This window comes from Protomyces lactucae-debilis (assembly GCF_002105105.1).
Source record: "Protomyces lactucae-debilis strain 12-1054 chromosome Unknown BCR37scaffold_2, whole genome shotgun sequence".
Taxonomy (NCBI): domain Eukaryota; kingdom Fungi; phylum Ascomycota; class Taphrinomycetes; order Taphrinales; family Protomycetaceae; genus Protomyces; species Protomyces lactucae-debilis.
In genome coordinates, this window is record NW_024467994.1 from 59432 (window position 1) to 81761 (window position 22330).

At 51.3% G+C, this 22330-nt stretch overlaps 12 protein-coding genes across 12 annotated transcripts; 9 read left to right on the forward strand and 3 right to left on the reverse strand.

Moving 5' to 3' along the window:
* Nucleotides 1-108: 108 nt before the first annotated feature.
* On the forward strand, nt 109-468 carry BCR37DRAFT_390529 (uncharacterized protein; the record flags this gene model as incomplete). Its single annotated transcript, XM_040870869.1, has 1 exon — nt 109-468. The coding sequence occupies one exon, from the start codon at nt 109-111 to the stop codon at nt 466-468; it is 360 nt and encodes a 119-aa protein (XP_040727645.1).
* BCR37DRAFT_123748 (uncharacterized protein) lies at nt 198-2446 on the reverse strand. Its single transcript, XM_040866024.1, has one exon. The coding sequence runs from the start codon at nt 2257-2259 to the stop codon at nt 520-522; it is 1740 nt and encodes a 579-aa protein (XP_040727646.1). The 5' UTR covers nt 2260-2446; the 3' UTR covers nt 198-519.
* Nucleotides 2447-3249: 803 nt separating this feature from the next.
* Nucleotides 3250-3501, reverse strand: BCR37DRAFT_343118 (uncharacterized protein; the record flags this gene model as incomplete). The annotated part of the gene is made up of 1 exon (XM_040867479.1): nt 3250-3501. A coding segment is annotated over one exon (252 nt), but the record flags the coding sequence as incomplete, so codon positions are not given.
* A 550-nt stretch (nt 3502-4051) lies between these two features.
* Nucleotides 4052-5248, forward strand: BCR37DRAFT_376028 (uncharacterized protein). The gene has a single exon (XM_040868512.1). It carries the CDS (start codon nt 4131-4133, stop codon nt 5157-5159), a length of 1029 nt encoding a protein of 342 aa, XP_040727648.1. The 5' UTR covers nt 4052-4130; the 3' UTR covers nt 5160-5248.
* A 134-nt stretch (nt 5249-5382) lies between these two features.
* BCR37DRAFT_401724 (putative chromatin remodeling complex subunit) lies at nt 5383-7578 on the forward strand (the record flags this gene model as incomplete). Its single annotated transcript, XM_040871853.1, has 2 exons — nt 5383-5419; nt 5483-7578. The coding sequence occupies 2 exons, from the start codon at nt 5383-5385 to the stop codon at nt 7576-7578; spliced, it is 2133 nt and encodes a 710-aa protein (XP_040727649.1).
* Nucleotides 7579-8843: 1265 nt separating this feature from the next.
* Nucleotides 8844-10198, forward strand: BCR37DRAFT_343108 (uncharacterized protein; the record flags this gene model as incomplete). The annotated part of the gene is made up of 2 exons (XM_040867477.1): nt 8844-9125; nt 9182-10198. The coding sequence occupies 2 exons, from the start codon at nt 8844-8846 to the stop codon at nt 10196-10198; spliced, it is 1299 nt and encodes a 432-aa protein (XP_040727650.1).
* Nucleotides 10199-10420: 222 nt separating this feature from the next.
* BCR37DRAFT_376030 (mitochondrial carrier domain-containing protein) lies at nt 10421-11757 on the reverse strand. The gene has a single exon (XM_040868513.1). The coding sequence runs from the start codon at nt 11663-11665 to the stop codon at nt 10484-10486; it is 1182 nt and encodes a 393-aa protein (XP_040727651.1). The 5' UTR covers nt 11666-11757; the 3' UTR covers nt 10421-10483.
* Nucleotides 11758-11795: 38 nt separating this feature from the next.
* BCR37DRAFT_376031 (ribosomal protein S5 domain 2-type protein) lies at nt 11796-13158 on the forward strand. The gene has a single exon (XM_040868514.1). It carries the CDS (start codon nt 11871-11873, stop codon nt 13059-13061), a length of 1191 nt encoding a protein of 396 aa, XP_040727652.1. The 5' UTR covers nt 11796-11870; the 3' UTR covers nt 13062-13158.
* A 38-nt stretch (nt 13159-13196) lies between these two features.
* BCR37DRAFT_376032 (HEC/Ndc80p family-domain-containing protein) lies at nt 13197-15316 on the forward strand. Its single transcript, XM_040868515.1, has one exon. The coding sequence runs from the start codon at nt 13243-13245 to the stop codon at nt 15220-15222; it is 1980 nt and encodes a 659-aa protein (XP_040727653.1). The 5' UTR covers nt 13197-13242; the 3' UTR covers nt 15223-15316.
* Nucleotides 15317-15414: 98 nt separating this feature from the next.
* Nucleotides 15415-18596, forward strand: BCR37DRAFT_124601 (lethal giant larvae like, C-terminal-domain-containing protein). The gene has a single exon (XM_040866028.1). It carries the CDS (start codon nt 15441-15443, stop codon nt 18489-18491), a length of 3051 nt encoding a protein of 1016 aa, XP_040727654.1. The 5' UTR covers nt 15415-15440; the 3' UTR covers nt 18492-18596.
* Nucleotides 18379-20945, forward strand: BCR37DRAFT_125796 (uncharacterized protein). The gene has a single exon (XM_040866035.1). It carries the CDS (start codon nt 18501-18503, stop codon nt 20601-20603), a length of 2103 nt encoding a protein of 700 aa, XP_040727655.1. The 5' UTR covers nt 18379-18500; the 3' UTR covers nt 20604-20945.
* Nucleotides 20875-22329, forward strand: BCR37DRAFT_390539 (interferon-related developmental regulator-domain-containing protein; the record flags this gene model as incomplete). Its single annotated transcript, XM_040870870.1, has 1 exon — nt 20875-22329. The coding sequence occupies one exon, from the start codon at nt 20875-20877 to the stop codon at nt 22327-22329; it is 1455 nt and encodes a 484-aa protein (XP_040727656.1).
* Nucleotide 22330: the final 1 nt, after the last annotated feature.

Consider the following 22330-nt stretch of genomic DNA (forward strand, 5'->3'; position numbering starts at 1 on the left):
ATGGGAAAGTTCCCTATACGCAGCAGGCAGTCAAGAGAGACATTCACGCTGGCTGGTACTGAGCATACATTACAAGTCCTTCGCCAAGACTTCAGTGACAGGATCTTCATGCTCCTCACACACAATGGCAAGATTGGCCAGCTCATTTCTGTGCCGCTGTCTCCAGCAAGTGGGACGATGCCTGACTTGCAAGTCGATACGGAATCAAGTATGCTACCACCTGCGCATCTCGAGCAAAAGACGGTCTTAGGAGCCAGTACGGGTGCTCGTGCAGAGATGAGCCAGCTGATTGCTGTGCAAATGGCTGCATTACTCTGTCGTCAGGCTCCTGAAGATAAACGATCTCTGCTTATGGGCATGACTCTGCCCATGAACGACGCATTCTGGGAAGATCCTCAATATGAAGGCGAACGCTCAACATTCTTTGTGGACGTCTTGTCGCTTCTTGCATCACTTGCAACGTCATGAGTTGAGTTCTTACGAGACATCATCATTCTATATTCTGGAACTGTACTAGGTTTATGCCTGAGATTCAAGCGAATCGACAGCAGCTCTATACCTGCGCTGCGAGGTAGCCATGTCCAAGAACACCTTGTACTTGACACCCAACAAGGCCATCTCATCAGCATCTTCTGAAGGATAGACGACTTTACCAGACTTGGACATACGTGCCATGACATCCCACAATGGCTCACCCGTCGATGCTTGCACGCCCAAGAATGCAGAACCCAAGACGACCGCTGCGTCAATATACTCTGGCATCACCACAGGCAGTCCTGTACAAGAAGCAAGGAGATGCATTAGCAGTGGGTTCTTGCACTGTCCACCAGACATGAAGATACTCGTGATAGTGTGGCCTTGTTCATTGAGTGCTTCCACAATATGGCGAGTTTGCATGCCAATTGCTTCTAATGCAGCATAGTAGTGTGTAGCCAATGCATCGATATCTGCATCCATACCCAACCCAACAATCACACCACGCATATCTGGATCTGCGAGTGGTGATCGATTGCCGTGGTAGTCGGGATATAGGAATGTATGCCGAATGAGGTAGGCGATGGACGGTGCATCCACCTCTGCGCGAATACTCTCCAAGCGTCTGTTGAGAAATTCAAAAATCCCATACCCAGCCTTTTTGGCTTCTTCCTCTGCCAATTTCGATGCACCGTGCGTGGTGATGATGTGGTGTAGCAGTGAGCCTGTTGCCGATTGACCACCTTCTGCCATCCAGTAATCGGGAATCATGGCACCTTTATAGGGTCCCCAGACACCAGGCACAAAGACGGGATTCTTGGAGATGGCAAGATGACAGGTACTCGTTCCAGCAACCGCTGCAAGTCTGTGTGATGCAGCATCAATCGCAGACTCACCCTCTGCAATCGCCAACTGCTTGAATCCATCTTCCAGTGTTGCAGCGTCGACTTTAGCACCCACTGTACCTGCCCAACCAGCGTATGCATCAATCACACCCGAACCAACGGGTGTTCCAGCCTTCAAACCCATTTGCTCGGCTGCCTTTTCAGTCAAGCCACCGACACGCTCGCCAGCCGACAAGACACGTCCATTTCTGCCAGGAATCCCACCCAGTGCTTCGAAATCTTCCTCCAAGAATGCCTCAAGACCCAACTGCTTGCAAAAATCACGCGACCAACCTTCCGTTGAATCATCCACGCCAATTGGAACGAACCCCATTTTACAAACAATCGAGCAGTTTGAACGTGCTTCATTGCCTGTTGCTTGGAAGGTGAGGTAATCTGGCAAATCGTAAAACTTGCACTGCGAGAATAAATGAGCAGGCATGTTTTCCTTGAGCCATAAGATTTTAGGCATTTCCATCTCGAGCGACATGGTACCGCCGACATAGCGTAGCAGGTTGTGGCCTGTTGCGTTGATACGATCTGCTTGGTCTCGAGCACGATGATCAGCCCATAGGATGACGCTATGCTTTGTGTCTGTGAATTGAGGACCTTGCACAGACATGGGTTCATGCGTTTTGCGGTTCAAAACGGCAAGTGAGCATGTAGCATCGAATCCAAGTCCCTTGACATGCTCAGGCGATACACCCGACTCTTGCATGATTCTACGCGTACATTCGCAAATGGCAGACCAGATATCCTCGGTGGATTGCTCATAGATGTCAGGACCTGAACGAAAGAGTTGTGTGGGTTTCGATGCAATGCTGAGGATTTCACCGGCTTCGTCAATGATGCAGGCGCGTGCTGAGCCTGTGCCAACGTCTACGCCGATGTAGTAACTCATCTGTGATGCTTTTGCTCGGATGGTTGAGGTCAGGGTCTTTCTGAGCTTCTCTCTCTCTCTCTTGCCCCAGAAATGACGCACTACAAAGAAACAGTCACAAGTATGATAAGTTGATGAGATGAAAAAGAAGAATTGATTGCTACGTTCACTTCGTGAAGAAGACTTGTCCAGAAGTCAAATGAGTAGAGAAGAAAGAGAATTGTGTCAATCATCAAGAAAAGGTACAAAAGTCATCGCATCGCCATATCGCCCGCCAATAAGTGTCTTATTCATCACATCCATGTCTGTAGAGTCTCTTCACTGCTGCCTTTCACGCACAGCCGCCGAAAGATCCTCCAAGTCTCTTGCCTCTTGAAAGCCAGTCAATTCGCCTTCAACACTTCCTTTCTGAGAAGCACAGGCCACATGCGCTGCACACAACACCAAGACACACTGCGCTTGAGCCAGCACGCTCGCTGCCTGCTGTCCCTCCGTCGCTGCAGAAATCAATCGCGCGCCAGGAGGGCCACTAGGTAACATGCTGTGGCTACGAGGCTGTGAGGATGGTTGTTGGTTTGAGTGTTGCGTCCACCAGTGAAGGAGTGAGAGGCTCTGCTTGAAAAGGATCGTTGAGAAAAGTAGCAAAGAGTGTTGCTTGAAGGTCTTCTGCAGGTTCGCCATCTGTGCCATGAGGAGGAGACACTGACTCATTTGACGAAGCAAGTGAGGTCGGTGTTGTGTGAGTCGCTGAAGAAGGAGAGACATCCTTGCTGTCTGTGTGGCCGAGTGACGCTGCTGGTCTACATTCACTGCTGGAATGCGTTGCTCGGGTGACAACAAGGAGTCTGCTTCTTTTCCAGCCGACATGGCTTGTGGCGATGTGTGTGAGAGGTGAGAGAGGATGTTGTTGGGTGTGAGGAGGTGGTCATTCGGTGGCGGGACATCCAAGAGTGTCTCCACCACAGGTGATACACCGCGTACCTGCTCTTCAAAAATAGACGCCGTCCCTGGTGCCGTCAAGAAGCGAAACATTTGTTCCATTGACTCAAGACGGTTGTTGAGGACCTGCATATCTGCCTTGAGCGTTTTATTCTCGCGAGCCAGGGAAGAGAGGCGTGTTTTGAGTTTTGTATTTTCCTGCTCCATGGTCGTGACATACTCGCGCTTTCGCTGCCGTGAAGTCTGTGCGGCAAGTCTATTACGCATGATGCGTTCTTGTGCGCGCAGCTCCTTCTCTTCCTGTGTCTTGGCGCGTTTGCGCATGGGTTTGCGGTTGGCGGACGGAGAGGCGCTGCGCTCACTGCTGCGGCGGCCATGTGACTTGGTGTCATCCTCTAGCTCTGGGTCTAAATCTAGATCCAGATCAGCGTATGTGTCATGGTCGTCTGCTGTAGAGGAGGGCGCGAGGGAGGGTGAGCGACTGCGCTTGCGGATGACAACGAGGTCCATGGGGTCGATGCTGTTGGCTGAGGCGGAGGTGCTGCCACTCTCTGAGGGTTGGTAGGGGGATGTGTGCATGAGGAGGGCTGTGTGTGGTGTGTATAGGTGAGAGAGAGTGGCAGCGAGAGCCATTAAGTAGGCTGTAGGTGGTGATGTGGTGGGTTGGTTTAATGGCGACGTGTCCTTTCAAGATTGGAGCAGAAATGGAATAAATACGCTGGCGCTGGGCACGATACTCACTGAACTGGACTGGACTGGAATGGATACGTGGCAGAAATGTGTTTGGGGTTTAATGAGAGTAGGGTTGGGGCTGAGGTAAGCGAGTCACATGCGACGCACGGATCAGAAGTAGCAGAGAGCATAGATACAGTAGAGACAGTATTTGGAATAGACACAGTAGTAGACAGCAACAGGATACAGGGCCAGGGGACAAGGCCAGAGCACAGGAGAGCATGGACACACTCTACCAGCAGCAGCAACAGCAACAACAACAACAGCGCCAGCTCCAGTCCTACTACGCACACGCCCAGTTCGACCAAGTCCCTCTCTTCGACTCCACAGAGACACAGGCCTTTGAAAAGTTCCTTGATGAACTCGTCGTCGATAACCAGTTCATCTTCAATCCACGCATCCCAACCGGACTCGATGCAACTCTTCACCTCGCCTCACATAAACGCGAAGAGGCAGACTTTGAGCGCATGCGACGCGCACCCCTCGCTTTCAATACAGACCCTTCCTTCGCATCCGATGGGTATCGCGGGACACACAAGTTTGTGCCGGTTGGATACGGCCATACGCACCCGGCTTTTACTGCTCAGAAATCACCACGTTCGTCTGATGTATCGCGCTCAACCTCCAGGTCACACTCCGTCGTTCGGATGAATGAGACGGTCTTGCAAGCAACGCCTCTGCATGAGCATGTGAAAGTGGAAGGATCAGAGTATCCAGGTGGCGTCGCAGGGACCCGTCCGGGTGTGACATCGCTGCCGCCAGTCAGTCTCTTGGCGCACAACGAGGGTTGGCCAGTTCAACAGTCTCCCGCTCAGCTGGATGAGCATCGCGTCGGTCATCGCAAGTCTCTGTCTATGCCAGTGAAGCGCGCGACAGCAGACACAGATGGGCCACCCCTGACACCAAGCACAACGAGCGTCGTCGCTGTGGCAAAACGACCACGCAGCACAAGCCAAAGCACAGCAAAACGTGTGGCTCCTGCAACGTCCGATAGCGAACAAGTGGGTTCAGCTTCGAAAAAGACCCTGACTGCTGCACAGAAACGGCAAAACCACATCACCTCTGAGCAAAAACGTCGTAATCTCATCAAAGAAGGCTTTGAAACGCTCTCTCAACAACTGCCTACCCTCAAGGGCCATGGAGAGAGTAAACATTACATCTTGACGGAAGCGATCGCGCATATCAAGCGTCTACAAGCAAGACGCGATCAGTTGAGAGTGTGTCTGCAAGAATTGGACACGATGCAGTAATGGAGATGACAGACCGTACATTTGAGACCAGCATTATTTAGCGTCCGGCGATATCTTTCGTAGCCAATTTTCCTTGATACTTGCATTACCACATACAAACATCCTTGTCTGCCTTTGACCGTTGATCCATCTCGTGAAGTTGTTCAGCAACGGCCGAGATGAACGGCGCGAACAGGTGAGTTCTAGGCAGACCTCAGCTAGTACATGTCTTGTTGAGCCAGCCATGATCTACGATCTACCTGCAGACCCAGCATACCCTGGTACGCTCTTCTCGTTCGAACGTATCAAACAGACACTAACAAATCCAGGCGACAAACCGCCAGCGACGTTCGCAGGCGCAGACACGCCCATCATCATCGACAACGGCACCCATCACGTCCGTGCAGGCTATGCAAACGCTACCTCACCACACCTCGATATCCTCAATCTCTCTAGCAAAACACGGATAAAGAAAGCAAACGACTATGTCGTCCTTGCAGGGCATGACTGTGTGCTCGATACAAGTTCACGGTCAAGTGCGCGATCACCGTATGATGGCTCCATCATCACGAATTGGGATTCCATGGAGACAATTTTGGATTATACATTTTTGAAACTCGGTCTTGCTGGGCAAGAAACGACGAATCCAATAGTCATGACAGAGACAATCTGTAACTTACCGGCGAGTCGCAAACAGATGAATGAATTGCTGTTTGAATGCTATGGCGCACCTTCCGTGGCATACGGTATTGATCATCTCTTCTCCTTCCATGAAAATGGTGGACATTCTGGTATTGTCATTGGTTCAGGACATCAAGCAACCCATGTACTGCCCGTGCTACAAGGCAAACCTCTCCTCGAACACTGCAAGCGGTTGAGTCTCGGCGGCTTGTCTGTTTCTTCCTTCCTCTTGCGTCTCCTGCAGCTCAAGTATCCAAATTTCCCCATCAAAGTGACAGCGGCACAAGCTGCACAGATGGTCAAGGATCATACATATGTCTCAACAGACTACGACAATGAGCTCAAGTCCTTCCTTGGAAGTTGCTTGACAGAGAAAGACATTGGCATCCAGTTCCCCTACGTCGATACAACGGAACCTGAAAAAACGGCTGAAGAACTCGCTGCGATCGCGCAACGTAGAATAGAGAGTGGCCAACGTCTCCAACAAGCCGCTGCTGCAAAACGATTGGAAAAATTGGTTCAAGCAGAACAAGACCTCGATGCCTATCTTGAGCTCAAAAAAATTGGCAAGTCGCTTACAAAGAAGGATTTCTTGCTGCGACTGCAGTCGGAAATGATGGATTCTGAGCAAATTCTAGATACACGCATTGCTGTCCTTGAAGAACGCATCAAACGTGCTCGAAACAAAGATCTCGGTGTCGTGGAGGAGGAGGTGAAGGAAGCGCCTGATTTCTCACTTGTTGATGTACCGGATGCGCAACTTGATGAAGCAGGAATCAAAGCGAAACGTGGGCAACGATTGCTCAAGTACAGCTATGATGCGCGACAACGTGCGAAAGCTGAAAAGCAAGCACAGCGAGAGCGTGATGAAGCAGATCGTCTTGCTGATATTGCAAAGAGGGAACGAGATCTGGGAGAGTGGGTGGCCGGCAAACGTCGTCAACGTCAAGTATTACTCGACCGTATCAAGGACCGTAAGAAGCTCAAGGCTGAGCTGCAAGATCGCAAGAGTCTGGCGAGTCAGATGCGGATGAAGAGTATTGCGGGACTTGCAGCCAATCCTGAGGCTGGACCTGCAACAAAACGCAAACGCAAGAATGATGATGATGATTTCGGTATGGATGATGGAGATTGGCACGTCTACCGTGACATCGCCAATGAGTCTGATAATGAAGAGGAGGAAGAGGAAATCAAGACTGTTCGGCAGCTCGAGACGGAGCTGCTCGAGTATGATGGCACATTTACTGAGCAAGATACGCTGGATGCAAAAGCTGATCCATCAAAAAGCTTACTACATGCATTCTTGCATGGGCCTTACAATGCAGAGACAGTCGGGACCTTGCCTGCAGCGCATCAGCTGCATCTCAACATCGAACGCATTCGCGCCCCTGAAATGCTCTTCAAGCCATCTCTTGTTGGTTTAGATCAAGGCGGCATCATTGAAGTGGCAAGCGGCGTTGTCTCTCGTCTGCCGCAAAGCTCTCGCTCCAGCATTGTCCAGGAATTCTTCACGACTGGCGGCAACTCCCTTATCCGCGGCTTCAATGACCGTCTACGTGTTGACCTACGTGCCATTCTCCCTGCTGAACAAAAATTCACCGTCAAAGCAGCACGCGATCCGTTGCTGGATGCCTGGCGTGGTGCGGCGAAGTGGGCTAGTGGTGCCAAGTGGAAGCAGTCGAGTGTTACGCGGGCGGAGTATATGGAGATGGGGTCTGACTACATGAAGGAGCATGATCTTGGCAACGTGTCTCTGTGATAGCTTTTTGCTTGGTATCTACCTGTCTACTTGTGGTGGTGGTGGTGGCATGTCGCCCCTTGGCAAAAGTCTTTCCCTTCCCCCTGACTGCAGACTCAGCACACACTCGCGACAAAAGTGCAACACCACACCCACTAGTGCTACCTCACCCCCTTGGATATCACAAACATACCTCGCTGCTTCTGCCAGGATCCAGACTTCGCATTCTCACCCTTCTCCATTTCGGCACAGTAGACCTCAATCCCAGCAAGTAAAAGTCCAAGAAATTTCAAAAAGCATCTCTTTCGTCCCTTGACACGCATCATCCTTTTCTTCATCTGCCCACATTTAGTATCCCCTTGACTCTGCAGCGCTGACCAGGCAACCCACAATGTTGGCAAATTCAGCAGCACAGACGCATCAGCTGCATCAATATCAGCAGCAACTCGCGCACCTCGCAGCCCTTCAAGATGCCAATGCAGCTGCTCAGAAGCAAGCAGCAGGACCACGACACATCCCAGACAGCCACATCAGTCAGCTTCGATCGCGTCTCTTCTCGGCAGAGGAGCTAGCAGCACAGGCAGCAGACGCCTACAAGGACAATGCACGCTACAGGGCAATCGAGGAGGCAACACTCAAGGCAACAGCACCGTTCGTGGACATTCAGAAACGCTCTGTTGCAATCACAGGAAGTCAAGATGGTCAGGATCCCGTGTCTTCATCATCACCAGGAAGTCTTCGAACGCGTGCATACAGCCATGGGCGTAAGCAGTCTTTCACACCAGGCATCACACCCATGCGTTCATCAAGGACACGCTCTGGCTCTAATGCTGCTGCACAGCAAGACTCTGCACAGGCATCAACAGACACCTCCTCACTGTACTTTGACTCGAGTAGTCCCATTGGTCGACGACTCTCTGGCCTCAACCTTGCTGCAACTACCGGCAAAGGGCGGTCCAACTCGCTTTCGACGCAGCAACCTGCATCCCTTGCTCTGGGCAACAACAATGGAGCATTACCATTTGGTGTCAACCCAGATACTGGCATGACGCCCTTGGAGATCGCTGCCTTTCAAAACTCCATGGCGCAACTTGCCTATCATCAGATGACTCCTCAGCAAGTAGCTAATCTGAGTGCTTTGTATGGGTTGGATCCATTGACTGCTGCACAGAACCTATCAGCACTGCAACAATACCAGCGATTGCGTTGTAAGTTATTACTGATTGATGAGCATGGTCTAACTAATAGCAATGAGCCTGAGTGCTGCTCGAGGACGACAGCCAAGTATGCCCTCTAGCTCACCTCTTGGAGCGACGCTTCCCAACTCATCTTCATTGGCAGTCTCTGCAGCTGCTGCAGTCGTGCCTGATCCGTTGTTTGCATTCACTCAGTTTGCCGTGGATGCTGTCCGCAACAACACCGTGTCTCATGCAGAATTGGTGGAGAAGGAACGCCTCAGGCAGGAACTTGAAGCAGTATTGCAAGCCTTGCAACCAACTGCTCGACTCGTGGTGTACGGCTCTCTCGCCAACAATTTGGCCATTGCCAATTGCGACATGGATCTGATGGTGAGCCTCTCGATATGCACACGCACTGCTAATACTAGGTTGTGGATACGTCTGAGGATGCATTGCACGATGTTTCGGTGGACTTGCCTGCTCTTTACACTGAAGCACTCAACTCGCAAGGCTACAGCGTCAAGTTACTGTCCAAGACACGCACTCCCATTGTCAAGGTCAGTCTTGAGCACATGGCAGTGCCGTACTGTGTCGATATCTCCTTTGATAATGCACTTGCTCTGCACAACACGAAACTCATTGCAACTTATGCTGCGTGCGATTCTCGCGTGCCAATCTTGCTGATGTTTGTGAAGCTCTGGACGGCAGTCAGGCGCATCAATGATCCACACAGCGGTACGTTGTCTTCGTATGGCTATGCACTCCTTCTCATTTTCTACCTACAAAACCGCTGCAACTCGCCACCTGTTTTGCCAAACTTGCAACTCATCTCTGCTATGGGTACACGCAGTGCCGATGAACTCGAGTGCTCTGGCTACGATATTTGGTTCTTCAAGGACGTTGAGAAGATTCAGCAAGCTCAAGTTGTTAAGAATACCTCATCCATTGGCACGCTGCTCGAAGGCTTCTTCTCCTACTTTGCCTATGAGTTTGACTTTAGGGACCTTTGCATCTCTATCCGTACCCCTGGCGGCATTGTGACCAAGACTGCAAAGACATGGACGCAAATGGTCGAGCACCTGAATGATCGTGGCGATGCAAAAGTCAAGGACCGCTACATTCTAAGCATTGAGGATCCTTTTGAGATTGTCCACAATGTTGGTCGTTCAGTGACGCGCGCAGGCTTGTATGAGATTCGTGGTGAATTCATGGCAGCAACGCGATATGTGCGTGGCAATAAGTTGGATGAGATTTTGAACCCTCATCGACGAGAGATTGTAGCGCCAACGTCGTCAACGGCTATGCATTCGCCTCAGCAACAGCATGGCACGCAGCAAGTCTCTCCGGGTGAAGGATCGTCGCCGACACCACCGGCTGTGCACGCAGAAGCACGACCGTCCACTGGTACAGCCACATCTACAAAAACATCTCAGCAGGCTGAGACGGTCGTCAAGGCAGAGTGAAGGCTGGATGGCTCTCAAGGGTACAACACTCTCTGTTCAGCATCTCATCAGCGCACCAATTTTTGCAGCTCAGCTTCATCAACGTCCTCTTAATCTCATCACCCCTTTGCGACCTTTTCTCTTTTGCAATCACGCATTTTAGTCATTTCATCACGGATCGATCATCATGTTGCTTCAAAATGCGGCGCCTTTTTTCAGATACAGCTTTCAAAGAAACGAAAAAACCATCAAGATTGATTGTGCTATCGCTACGTGTTATGTTTGTGATTCCAGTGTACCCTCTCTCTATGCCATCCCTTGTTGTTGTCCAAAGAAGCGCTTGCCAAATTCATAACTAGAAATCATAATGGCGCATGCTGGACTGACCTTGAGACAACGTGGCACGGTGCCTCTCCAAAGACCTCGCCAGCCTTCCTCGACTGTGATGCGTCGCATGATTTGAACCATACTGCCTTCTGCTGCATTGGCGCTTGTGATGCTCTTTTCAACAATCTGTTTTTTGGTCTTGGCAACATCAAACGGTGTTGTGATGAGTGCTGCAAAGGTACCCGAGATACCACCTGCCAAGAAGGATTGCAGGAACGGTGATTGCTGAATCACGACACTAGATTGCTGGAGTTGTCGCTTTGTGCGCTCATATCCAAGCCAATAGAGTCCTGAAAAGGGAACATCTCTCCATAGTGTCAAACTGAGACCACGCCAGAGGACACGTAGCCCGTCCGTTCTGACTTGTTGTCGAATACCCTGTGTCACATCAGTGAATGTCTCTGATGCAGATCGATGTGTATGGGTCGCACTTTGTAGCCGTGTACGTAGTAGCTCAAGCGGTGAAATGGCTGTTGCAGAAGCTGTTCTCGCAAGCGCACCACAGAGCAACGGGGCCCAGGATGCGTCGGTATTCACAATCAATCGCAATTGCTCATACCCGACAAAGTAAATAACAGTCGATGGTACAGCCATGAATAAGGTGGGTGAGAGACCACGCCAGAGACTCGAAAGTCCCTCATTCCGAGCAATCTTGACAAGACCCTCCCAGGTCCCCGAGAAGCGCTTGAGTGACGTCTCCTCTGCCAAACAAATTTCTGGACTCGGACTACAGCCTGCTGCTGTTGCGGTAGCGAGTGTCCCACCGCCACCGCCAGAAACGTGATACCGCGCTATCCGCTGCACGGAGTTATAACTGTATTGCTGCTGTGTGCGAGCGTGTTGTTGCGCATGGACGTTGATCGGTTCGCGACAACAGATGATGTCTGGTTGATTGAGGGGTTGCGATTGAAGACGTGTTTTGACAACATCAAGCGGTGTCACCATGAGTGAAGTCATGATGGCCCCGCTAATGGCACTAAGCGCCTTTTGTAGAGGAGTGATGTCGCCTGTTGGGTGCGGTGGTGACGTAGCTGAGTCATGGTTAGAGTCTATTTGTGATGCGTTTGTCGTTGCGATTGAGCCGCTGAGAGCTGTTGCCATCCAGATGCGACGCGATTGAGGATCGCCTGGAGCTCGTGATGTCTGGGCCTTGAAGAGTAGATGTCGCTGATGTGTCTGGTTCTTGTCTGATCTCGTCGCCACTTTGCAATCTCAAATTTCAAATTTCCCTCGACTGGCAACTGACAAGCGCGGGACCATCAGCTGCTGTCTGGAGAACAGAGGCCAGTAGCTACTCAAGGCCTGCATGGCACAATCACTGCCTGCTCTTGATATATCTGCTCCTGGCAAAGTCATCCTCTTTGGTGAACACTCCGTCGTCTATGGCAAACTTGCTATTGCTGCAGCTGTCTCCCTTCGCACAAAGCTCAGTTGTCGACCACTAGGCCCGGCTGATGAAGCTCGATCTGTACATCTTGACTTTGCAGATGTAGGTCTCAATGTGACTTTCTCAGAGAATGAAATTCTTGCGCTCTTTGATCTGGTGCGTAGAGAAGATACACTTTCTGATGGACTTCCTCCAGCACAACTCAATGAAGACGTCCTAGGTGCAGTCAACACATTGCTGGATAGCAGGAGTATCAAGGGACTAGCCAACACTGCTGCATCTGCTTTTGTCTACTTGCTCGTGATGATTCAAGGAGCCAAAGGACTGAACCATACCTGCACCGGTCACTTTCGACTCACTTCTGAATTGCCTATTGGTGCAGGACTAGGCTCATCTGCTTCTGTCTCTGTTGTCGTTGCAGCAGCTGTTCTCTTTTGCACCTATGGCCGTCATTTCCTCAATGCCAGCAACCCTATAAGCATAAGAGACGAGGCCTTGGGATTGATTGATCGCTGGGCGTTCGCTGGAGAACAAGTGATCCATGGTAATCCATCCGGGGTTGACAATACCGTCGCGACCTATGGTGGCTGTGTGGCATTCAGAAAAGGTGGACAGCCAGTCACGCATACGATGCCTGCGTTGCCATTACTATTGACCAATACAGGTGTTCCCCGTGATACGAAAAGTCAAGTGGCCAAAGTCGCATTACTTAAAAGAAGGAATCTGCATGAGACTGACAAGGTGCTCGATGAGATGGATCAGATTGCAACATTGGGAGAAATGGCATTGACTGCGAAGGAGGTCTCGCTGCGTATCATTGGAGATTTGATGCGGCATAATCAAGATTTGCTGAGGAAGCTTGGCGTCTCGCATGACAGCATTGAAGCGATCGTTCAAAGGCATCAGGAAATTGGCTATACGAAGCTGGTGGGCGCTGGTGGAGGTGGGTGTGTGGTGACTTTGCTCAAGGCTGATACTGAGGAACTCACCTCAGAGCAAGCGAAGTCGAAAGTGCCACAAGGCGATGAACAGAGCTACTCGGTGACGATGGGCGGGCCTGGCGTGTGTGTGATGAATCTAGAGACAGAGGAGTGCATACAGTTCACATGATGCTCACACTGAATGCAGCTACCTATACAGACTGAAGTAGTACAGACTAAGTACAGTTCATGGCCAGGATGAGTCTCGTCTCGTTGCCAATTCGCGGAATCAAAACAGAAAATCAAATTTCGCGCCGAGAGACAACAAAGAGCAACACGACAGCCAACTACCACCACACATCCGAGCAGTGATGGAGCCAGGCAGGCGCAAGACCCTCTCCCAGCTCGATACGAACCACATCTCCGCCATCCCGCAGCCCAGTGCTCGCAAGGCCAGTCACCACCGCGCCTCCCAGATCGCAGTCGCGCCAACATACAATAACAACAACACTGCCAACCCGCACCATCATCGCCAGTCTTCCCATGGTGAAGGCAGGTTGAGCTATGCGGCCTTGTCAACAAGCCAGGGACATGGCGCATCGACTATTTCGGCGGCCCCTGCAACGACAGGGCAACGGCGATCGAGCGTGTATGCGTCTGCTGGCGGGCATGGCCATCGTAACTCCTCGATGGGTAATATGGGGTTCTTGTCACAAAATGCGTCTCAAGCACCAAACAAGGACCCACGTCCGATCAGAGACAAGCTATTCAAGGAGACGGCAGTCAGAAAAATCACAGAGTACCTTGAAAAGGCGCGTTTCTCACAATCGGTGGGACCAAAGACATTTACACAACCTACGCAAAAAGAGTTTGTCTCCATCTTTCAATTCCTGTACCTTCAGCTGGATCCAAACTTCCAATTTATCAAGAAGATTGAGGAAGATGTGATTACGTGCATCAAGACAATCAAGTATCCCTTCGCTGACAGTATCACACGTTCGCAACTCGCAGCGGTAGGCTCGCCACACTCTTGGCCAGGCATGCTTGCCATGCTTGTCTGGATGGTCGAGCTGCTCAATATGATGGACGCGTTATTTAATGGAGAGCTAGATGTGGCAGAGGACAACAATGCCGACAAAATCTACTACAACCACTACCTGAAAGAAGCCTACCGCGTCTTTCTTGCAGGTGGAGATGATTTCGATGAAGTAGAGCAAGAGCTAGGTCGTGCTTGGACAGGCTTGAATGCACACCTCGTCACGGACATTGAACGTTTACGCCAGGAAAACGCAGTCTTGGCACAAGAACTCAAATCCCTGAATGCCTCACAACCACCGCTCAAGACACTGCAGAATGAGCGTGATGTCCTCATCTCTGACCGTACAAAGTTCAAGGACTACATCCAGCGATTGGATCAGAAGCGCGAAAAGCTCGTACACATCAATGAGAAGATTCGCGAACAATTGCTCGAAGCAGAACAGGAGATTCAACAGCTGCAGTCAAGGAAGGCCGAGTTCCAGGAGATTGTGGATAAGCAAGATATTTCAGCGACGGATGTGGAGAAGATGACATCGGAACAGGAGACACTCAAGAAGAGCTTGGAGGCTGCTAGCGTTCAGCTGCACCAATTGTCAACCCTCGTCTTGGAGAAGGAGAAGCTGGCTCAGGCCAAACTCGACAATGTACACAAAGCTATCCAAGCTTACAATACATTAGGCTATCAAGTTGGCGTCATGCCAGAAACGGCAGAGAATGCCGGTGGTATCAAGTTTGAGGTGGAGCTGAGTTTGCCTGAACACGACCGCGACTGGTTGCACGTACGGCCAGATCAGCTCATTCGAAATGATTTACGCAATCAAATCAAGCCAGCACTCGCACAATTGCGTCAAGATTTGGGGACACGCGTGCATGAGCACCAGGACGAGCAGATTCGGCTGGGTGAGATGCTGGATCAAGTGAATGAAGGTCTCAGCGACAAGCAAGAGGAGCTCGAAGCACTGGAGGCGAAGCTGAATGCGACGATTGAGCAGTACAATGAAATCAAGGACACCGCTACAGCGGAACAAGCCGAGTTGAATGCGCAAGCAGAAGCGACAGAACGAGAGCTGAACAAGATGCGCAATAAGATGCGTACTGGGCTGGTGAAGCTTGATCAGCAGCAGCAAAGCGTGACGCTTGAGTATGACAAACTCGTGGGCGAGGCCAATACATTGCGTGAAGGTCTTGTTCGGGATGTGGTCAAGACGTTGGATGAGGTGATTCAATTCAAGCTGCATATCCAGACGTGCCTCGGTCAGCTGGAGGCTGAGGTGGAGGATGCAACCGACCAAGATGTTGTGGGTGCTGTCTAGCTTTCTGTCATCTATGTATCGTTTCCTTTGTACACTAACAAGCTGCGGTAGTCCGTTTTCTGATACCTCCTTCATGATCGCAAGCAAGACAGAGATAGAAGGTTGATGTAGATAATTCAACTCGTTACATGTGACTGTCTTCTGGGCCTGTTCAGATGACGTTTTCCATTTGAAAACGGAGACACCGCATCAAGCAGCGACACAATACTGCACCGGCCATGTCCAAGCGGCTCTTTGGCAAGCAGAAGGCATTTGAGGACCTATCTGGCGGCTTCCAACGTGGTCTCTTGCAGAAGGATGATTTGGCGCGCTATGGTATCGCAGGCAAGATACTACATGTCGCCTACGATCAGGTTCAATCGCTTGTCGCAGTTGCTACAACTCACGGCGCCATTCATGTGCTAGGTCAAAACGGTGTTGAAGTTGTCTATGTACTCCCAGCCGGCTGTACAGCGCATCATTTATGCTTGCATCGGTCGCATTTGACCGCCATTGACCAGCGCAACACATTGCATACATGGCTTCTCGAAGACTGCCGCGACTCTCGCCCGGCCGCTGTCTATGCACTTCGTGGAGTCGTCACTGCAATTCATGTAGAGCCGAGCGTGGATTGGCTCTTTCTTGGCATGACGGACGGCTCTATTTGTGTATGGGATCTGGAGGGCGAGCAAATGACAACATACAAGGTCAAGAACCTGTATTTTGAAAGGCAAGAAGAAGCCAGAATGATGGAGTATGACTGGGCTGTGCCGAGATATCACATATCCCCTGTGCTGTCGCTTCAAATTCATCCGCTTGATCTTGGCATGCTTCTCGTTGGCTATCCTGATGGTGCTGCGCTCTATTCATTCAAGGATGGATCGTGCAAAGCCTTTTTTGAAACAACCATTGCTGCAGATGGTCACAAAGCTCAACAGCGGCCTCACTTGACATGCGCGACATTCTCCCCTGACGGCAACTTTGTGGCTACAGGTCATCAAGACGGTTCATTTGCCTTCTTCAATGTGCAAGACTCTGAAATCCCACTGCAAATCAGAAGTCTTAGCGAGACAGATCTGAACTTGACGCGCCGCGACTATACAGCGCCAGAGGGTGCAGCACTCGACCCAGTCTTTGACATCTCCTGGTGCTGTCGCGCTGAAGCTGGTGATTCATTTCTCCTCGTTGCAGGCGGTACACTGCAAGAGATGCGAGGTCTTGGTCTTCTGGACTTGGGACCGCTTCCTTCGCGTACGGCTGACTACAGTAGCTACTTTGCCACCCCAAGACGACAAAAGATTCTGCCACTCGAATCCAGGCAATTGGTCAGAACGATACTCCCGCTCGGTACAGCATCGCCCTTCTACGCTGCTTCACATGATTCTCAAGCTGCATTGCTGCTCTTGGCAGATGGTACCTGCACGGTATTGAGTCTCCCGTCTGGTGCACCTGTCTCATCATCTGTACTGCCGCCACCTCTCGCATTCGCCTGTCCACCTTGCTCCCTATTCACAATTTCTGAGATGCCGCGCGCATTACATGCTGGTATGTACGATAATGCAAGAAAACGACGCCTTCTCGAGCGTAACCTACTGATTGGTGGCGCCCCTGCGAAACGTCGTCTCCGCTCATTCGAGCAGCGCTTGGTGCTACTCAGTGTTCATGGCCAGCAAATACGCCTGAGTGATATTTCTCATGCTGAAATGGCTGAGGCTCCCTTGCTGAGTGTAGATGTTGAAGCGACACTGCCCCAAGGAGGTCGCATTAGCCAAGTGAGTCTTGCTGGCACTGCGGGAGAATTGGCACTAGCAACGGCGACGGGCGGCGTGTTGATTCTCAAATACCCAATACATGCAAATTCCGGCATTGAATCGCATCCCGGCGATGTATCACAAGTGACGCCTCTGCCCAGTCCACTGCCAGATGCGCAGAACCTCTTATTTGGGTTTGAACCATCTCAAGCAGCGGCATTCAACCCGGTTTGTCTGTTGCAGGCGAATCAGGGAAGTGTGACGACGGTCAAGATGAGTGATGTTGGGTTTGCAGCTATTGGTTACGAAACAGGCATGCTCTGCTTGGTAGATATGCGTGGACCGGCTATTATCTTCATGGACACTTGCGAAAGACTGCAAATACGAGCGGAAAAGGGCTTCTTCAAGCGAAAGAGTGTGTTTGAGCGTCCGTTGCCTGGTTCACAACCAGAGTATGCAACTTGCTGCGAGTTCCTGACGATGGGTATCGAAGGCAGATTAGCCATCACGCTTGTCGTTGGTACCAGCAAAGGTCGGACGCTGATCCTTGAATTGCTCAAGGACGCACAAGGCATGTTTAGCGCAGTTTTGAACCACGCAGAGACTGGTCAACCACAGGAAGGTGCCGTCACCTCCATTCTTGGTTGTTTGGCTACCGGTGACGACCTGGCGGCACGACCAGAGCATTTAGCAATGCTACAGGAAGATTCTGGCTTACCTGAATGTCTGCTCATTGTGACTGAAAAGGGAGTCCGTTCCGTGACTGGCAATTTCAAATCGACATTGGGCAAAGCGGATTGTCGGCAGTCGCCTGCTCGCTCAGCCGCACTCATCACGATTCCAGGGTCCATCAATCTCGTTTTGCTTGCCGTTGCAAGTGGTAGTAACGCTGTTGAGCTCTTCTCTGTACCTGCGTTGCGACCACTCGGTCATCTCATTACACCTGAACACGCCTCAGCCTCTATGGTGCCCTTCATCAGCACGCACGGGGATGTCGTGTGTCAGTCTTCTTTGGAAGGCGGCGAACTGGCACTTATCAATATGCTTGGCACAGGTGTCACATTGCGAGACGTCCCACCGGATGCATTATTTGATGCTTTGAAACAGCCTGCAATGGCCAGACCTACGATCAGTAACTGGCAATGGCTGAGCGGGACACAGCACATCAAGCCATCGGATCTCGATACGATCTTGTCAGACGGCGTGCGTCCCCTCTCGAAACGTGCACAAGAAAGGATTCGTGCATCAGAAAAGCAGAGACAGCTGGTGGAGCGACAAGAACAGATATCACAGCAGCAGAATGAGCGTGTCCGTGGTGCTCAGCGAGGAGCGCTGGGTCGCTCTCGAGAGGGTCGAGATACATACGGTGAGATGCAGCAGCAGGGACAGGAACGGGGAGAGCGGATGAGTCAGCTGGATGAGACGTTTGAGAATTTGAGCAAGGCTTCTGGTGATTTTTTGACAGAGGTGGACAAGTTTGCGAGTAACGCAAAGAAGCAGGTTATGCTTGGAGGAGCACGGAAGATGTTTGGACTATAGACATGGAGGATGATGATGATGATGATTATTGAGTCGCGTCGCGTCTCGAATTTATTTTTTGTTTTCTTCCGCGCGAGGGACAAAACAAAGAAGCCAGGGGCACAGCAGCAGCGACCAGGACCAGAGCAAAGGGCCATCAACACAGGAGGCCCTGCACAAGACACAAAAGGAACACCCTCACGCTCTCTTCTCTCCCATTCACCAAAGGTCTACACCACAAAGGACATGGATGTCTGGCAAGCTGTCAAGCGGCGACACCTCGCACCAGGTACCATGATCTCCTCTCCGCTCGCCCAGTCCATGCACAACACGCCCGTGTACAGCGACGAGCTCGCCTTTTCAGAGGAACACCATCGATCACCGCCAAAGCAGAAACGCCAGCAGCAACTCATGACACCCCGGCATTCATCGAGTTCCGCGGGCTTCCTGTCGTCTTCACCAAGACGCGAGCAAGCACGTTCTTGGCCATCAAAACAGAGTGCAAGCCCTGATGCATCCGGTGCATGGCTCAGCATTGGCCGCTCCTCCAAGGACAGCGAAGTGACTCTGCCGCCCAGTAATAGGCTTATTTCGCGTCGTCATGCAGAGGTACGGTTCCTTCAAGACGAAGATGCTCTTGGAGTGCGTTGCCTTGGCTTCAACGGTCTTGGTGTACGGATTGGCGGACAAGCCTTGTTTGTGAAGCGCGACTGTAGCATTTCGCTGCAATTGAGCGGCAATAGCGGCGCGTATCAGCATCAAGCAGCGAGAAATGTCGTGTTGGACATTGCTGGCTCGCTCATCGTTATCTGCCCACCTGCAGCATCAAGGAAAACTGGTCTGCGCATGCAACAGGATGATGAAGATCTACATCTTCCTGTTCCTTCTTCACCCGCATTGCATGTGATTGAGGAGGAAGACGAGGATGTTGAAGAGGACGACTTGAATGCACAAACTGGCATGATCACATTGGAGATGTACCCGAATGATGCCGAGGCAAGCTCACCTCCAGCTCTTCCGGTCGATGGCATTCTCACGCCTACCCAATCGCCCGTGCGCAAGAAGCAGCGCATGCTCTCAGTTGACGGTGAAGAAGATGACAGTGAGGATGAGATGGAGGAAGCTGCCTCGCCGCAGCAGGACACCTCGATTGCAGCCCTTGCCGTCACTGACAAGGACACAGAATCAACCTCGAGTGTTCTTCAACCACGACACATCGACTTTGGTAAGTCCCGAGCAAACTCCCTACGCGCGCCGACACCCCCGAAAAAATCTGAACACAGGGGTAAGGAGAATATTCCTCCCACCGAGCAAAACTCGAGGTCCATGCCTGCCTCGCCGCAACAGGGCATGGTTCACTCGCCAGTGCCCGCCATTCAATCATCCATGTCTCGGAGCACCTCGCCCTCACCTTGTATTGCACGTCTGGAAGAGGCTGCCAAAGCCGTCTTTGACTCGCTCGACCGGCAAGATCAGCTTTGCGAGGCATATACTGCAGTGACGAAGGCTAGCTCGCCTCCACCTTACACGGAAGCGATGCCTGAGCCTGCTGATGTCCCTGCAGTACTATCACAGCCTACTGAAATCCCTGCAGTACTATCACAGCCTATTGAAGTTTCTGCAGTACCACCACAGCCTACTGTTGAGGCGCCTGAAGCACAGCAACTTGAGCATGTCATGGACACGGTTGGACCATCTGCCGCTTCTGAGCAAGATGGCGCGGATCCTGAGTTTGTGGACATGATTCTGACAACCTTGGCGTCTTCTACGCTGAGCCCAACACCCATCTCTTACTTCACACCTTTCTTCCCAGAAGGCACGTCCTTGGACGAGATTGAGGCATTCTTGAGGGAACAATCCAGTATCGCTGAAGTCGAACGGACGGGTAAAGATGCATCTGGCAGAATGCTCCGCTCTGAATGGTACTATGAGCCAAGTGCTGATACAGACGTGCAGCGTAGTCAACGCCTCGAGTCTCTCAGGAAGCCGATTCGTGGGACACGCAAGGTGCATCACCAATATTTCTGGCAGCCTGTTGCACTGAGGAAGCCGCTGCCGAGCTCAGGCTTGATTGAACCAAAGCCGCGAAAGAAGGCAAAGGGAAAGAAGGTTGAGGCGAGTAAGAAGGCCTAGAATAAGCCGCGCTGCCGTTTGTATTCTCTCACTTATTGTATATTTTACTTCATTTATAAACCAGGTCGCTTGCGACTGCGTGACAGCCATCGAAACTTCAGTCATGCTTTTGTCCTTGAGCCTTCGAGTCTGAGTCATGTTCATGAGTACTGAAGATGATTCACTGGCTGTCGAGTCCTCCTGCCCATCTGAAGTCCTTCTTCCCTGGCGCCCCCACAAAATCTCCTTGAACCTTGAATCCTCCTCAGCCAACTCTGTCATAACACTTGTCATGGACCTACGGCGCTCGCTCGTCGAGAAACGTCTATCAGCGCGCTCAAAGCCCTCTTCTAAACAAGGCTCCAAGCAAAATTCACGCGCAGGCTCAGCATATGGCACGGATGATGAGCTCGATGATGACGATGGACTTTCGGTCGCTTCCTTTGAGTCGGTCGACTCCCTCATGGACGGCCATGGTGCTGCTGCTGGAATACAATCGCTCACCTATGAAGAGGACTTGGCGCAAACAATAGAAGGTGTTCTCGAGCGCAAAGGAAGCGGTGTCGGTGAACGCGAACAGCTCTTAACACGTCTCGTCAAGTTGCTGCTGAGTCGAGTTGCGACAAAGGAGATTGTTGAGAAGGCCTCAAGTCTAGCGGGTGCACTTTCAAAGATTCTCAAATCGGCCAGGAGCGAACGCGAGGCACTATTGGCTTGCAAAGCAATTGCGATCTTGTATTGGACTTGCCCAGACATCGATGATATCTTTGCAACATGTGCGCCAGTCTTGCGTTATACGATACAAAGCTCCAGCTTTATCATTGCGAAAGCAGCCGCGTTGACGGCGCTTGCTTCCATACATCTCATTTTTGGATCCATCAGCGACGTCGAGAGCTTCTTGGATATGCTTGTTGAGATTATTGAAAATGATGGACATTCTATTGGTGCTGGCGAGGATGCAGGCTGTGTCGCTGCAGCGCAAGATGCTGTTGCTCTCGCCTTGACCGCTATGGAAGGCAGCGATACAGCGCTCGAAAGCGCACAAATATGCTTGCCATGTCTGGTCGATCAGCTTGAATCGGTGGATCTCAAAGTGCGGACTTCTGCTGGTGAAGCAATAGCGCTTGCTTTTGAAATCACGGGTGTTCATGATCCAGAAGACGAAGAGGCGATAGCGGAATATAAAGCCAACCCGCCCATCGACGACACGCATTTCCTGATTCGCCAACTCTCGCAATTATCAACGGAAAGTTCAAAAAGGGTCTCGAAGCAACATCGCAAAGAGCAACATGCTGCATTCCGCGAGATTCTCGCAACTGTTTCAAATCCCCATGGGTTGGTGAGTTCGGGTTCTACGCCGCAAGAGACTTTGCGTTTTGGCAAGCACAGAGGGCAAGTTTTGTATGTGACAACATGGCTGGGTGCCGTGCGTCTTGCACATTTACGTCGCGTGCTTGGTGGCGGCCTCCAAGTTTTCCTGCGACAGTCAAGTTTTGTTCGGCGCCAAGCTGGGTTCGAGGGACATCTGGCTAGCGAAACAGTAGGTGGTGACGGAGAAGATGAGCACGAAGCAGACGAAGAGCATGGCGGCTCGGGACCCAGCCACGGTCTCACAGACGACATGTCAAAGGATCTCAAGAACAGCATTCACCAAGAAATTCGACGGCAGCGCCATAAAGACCGCATTACTGAACGAAAAGAAAAGAACATGGCAAACAGCTTCTCAGCTGACGATGGCGAGCTCTAAC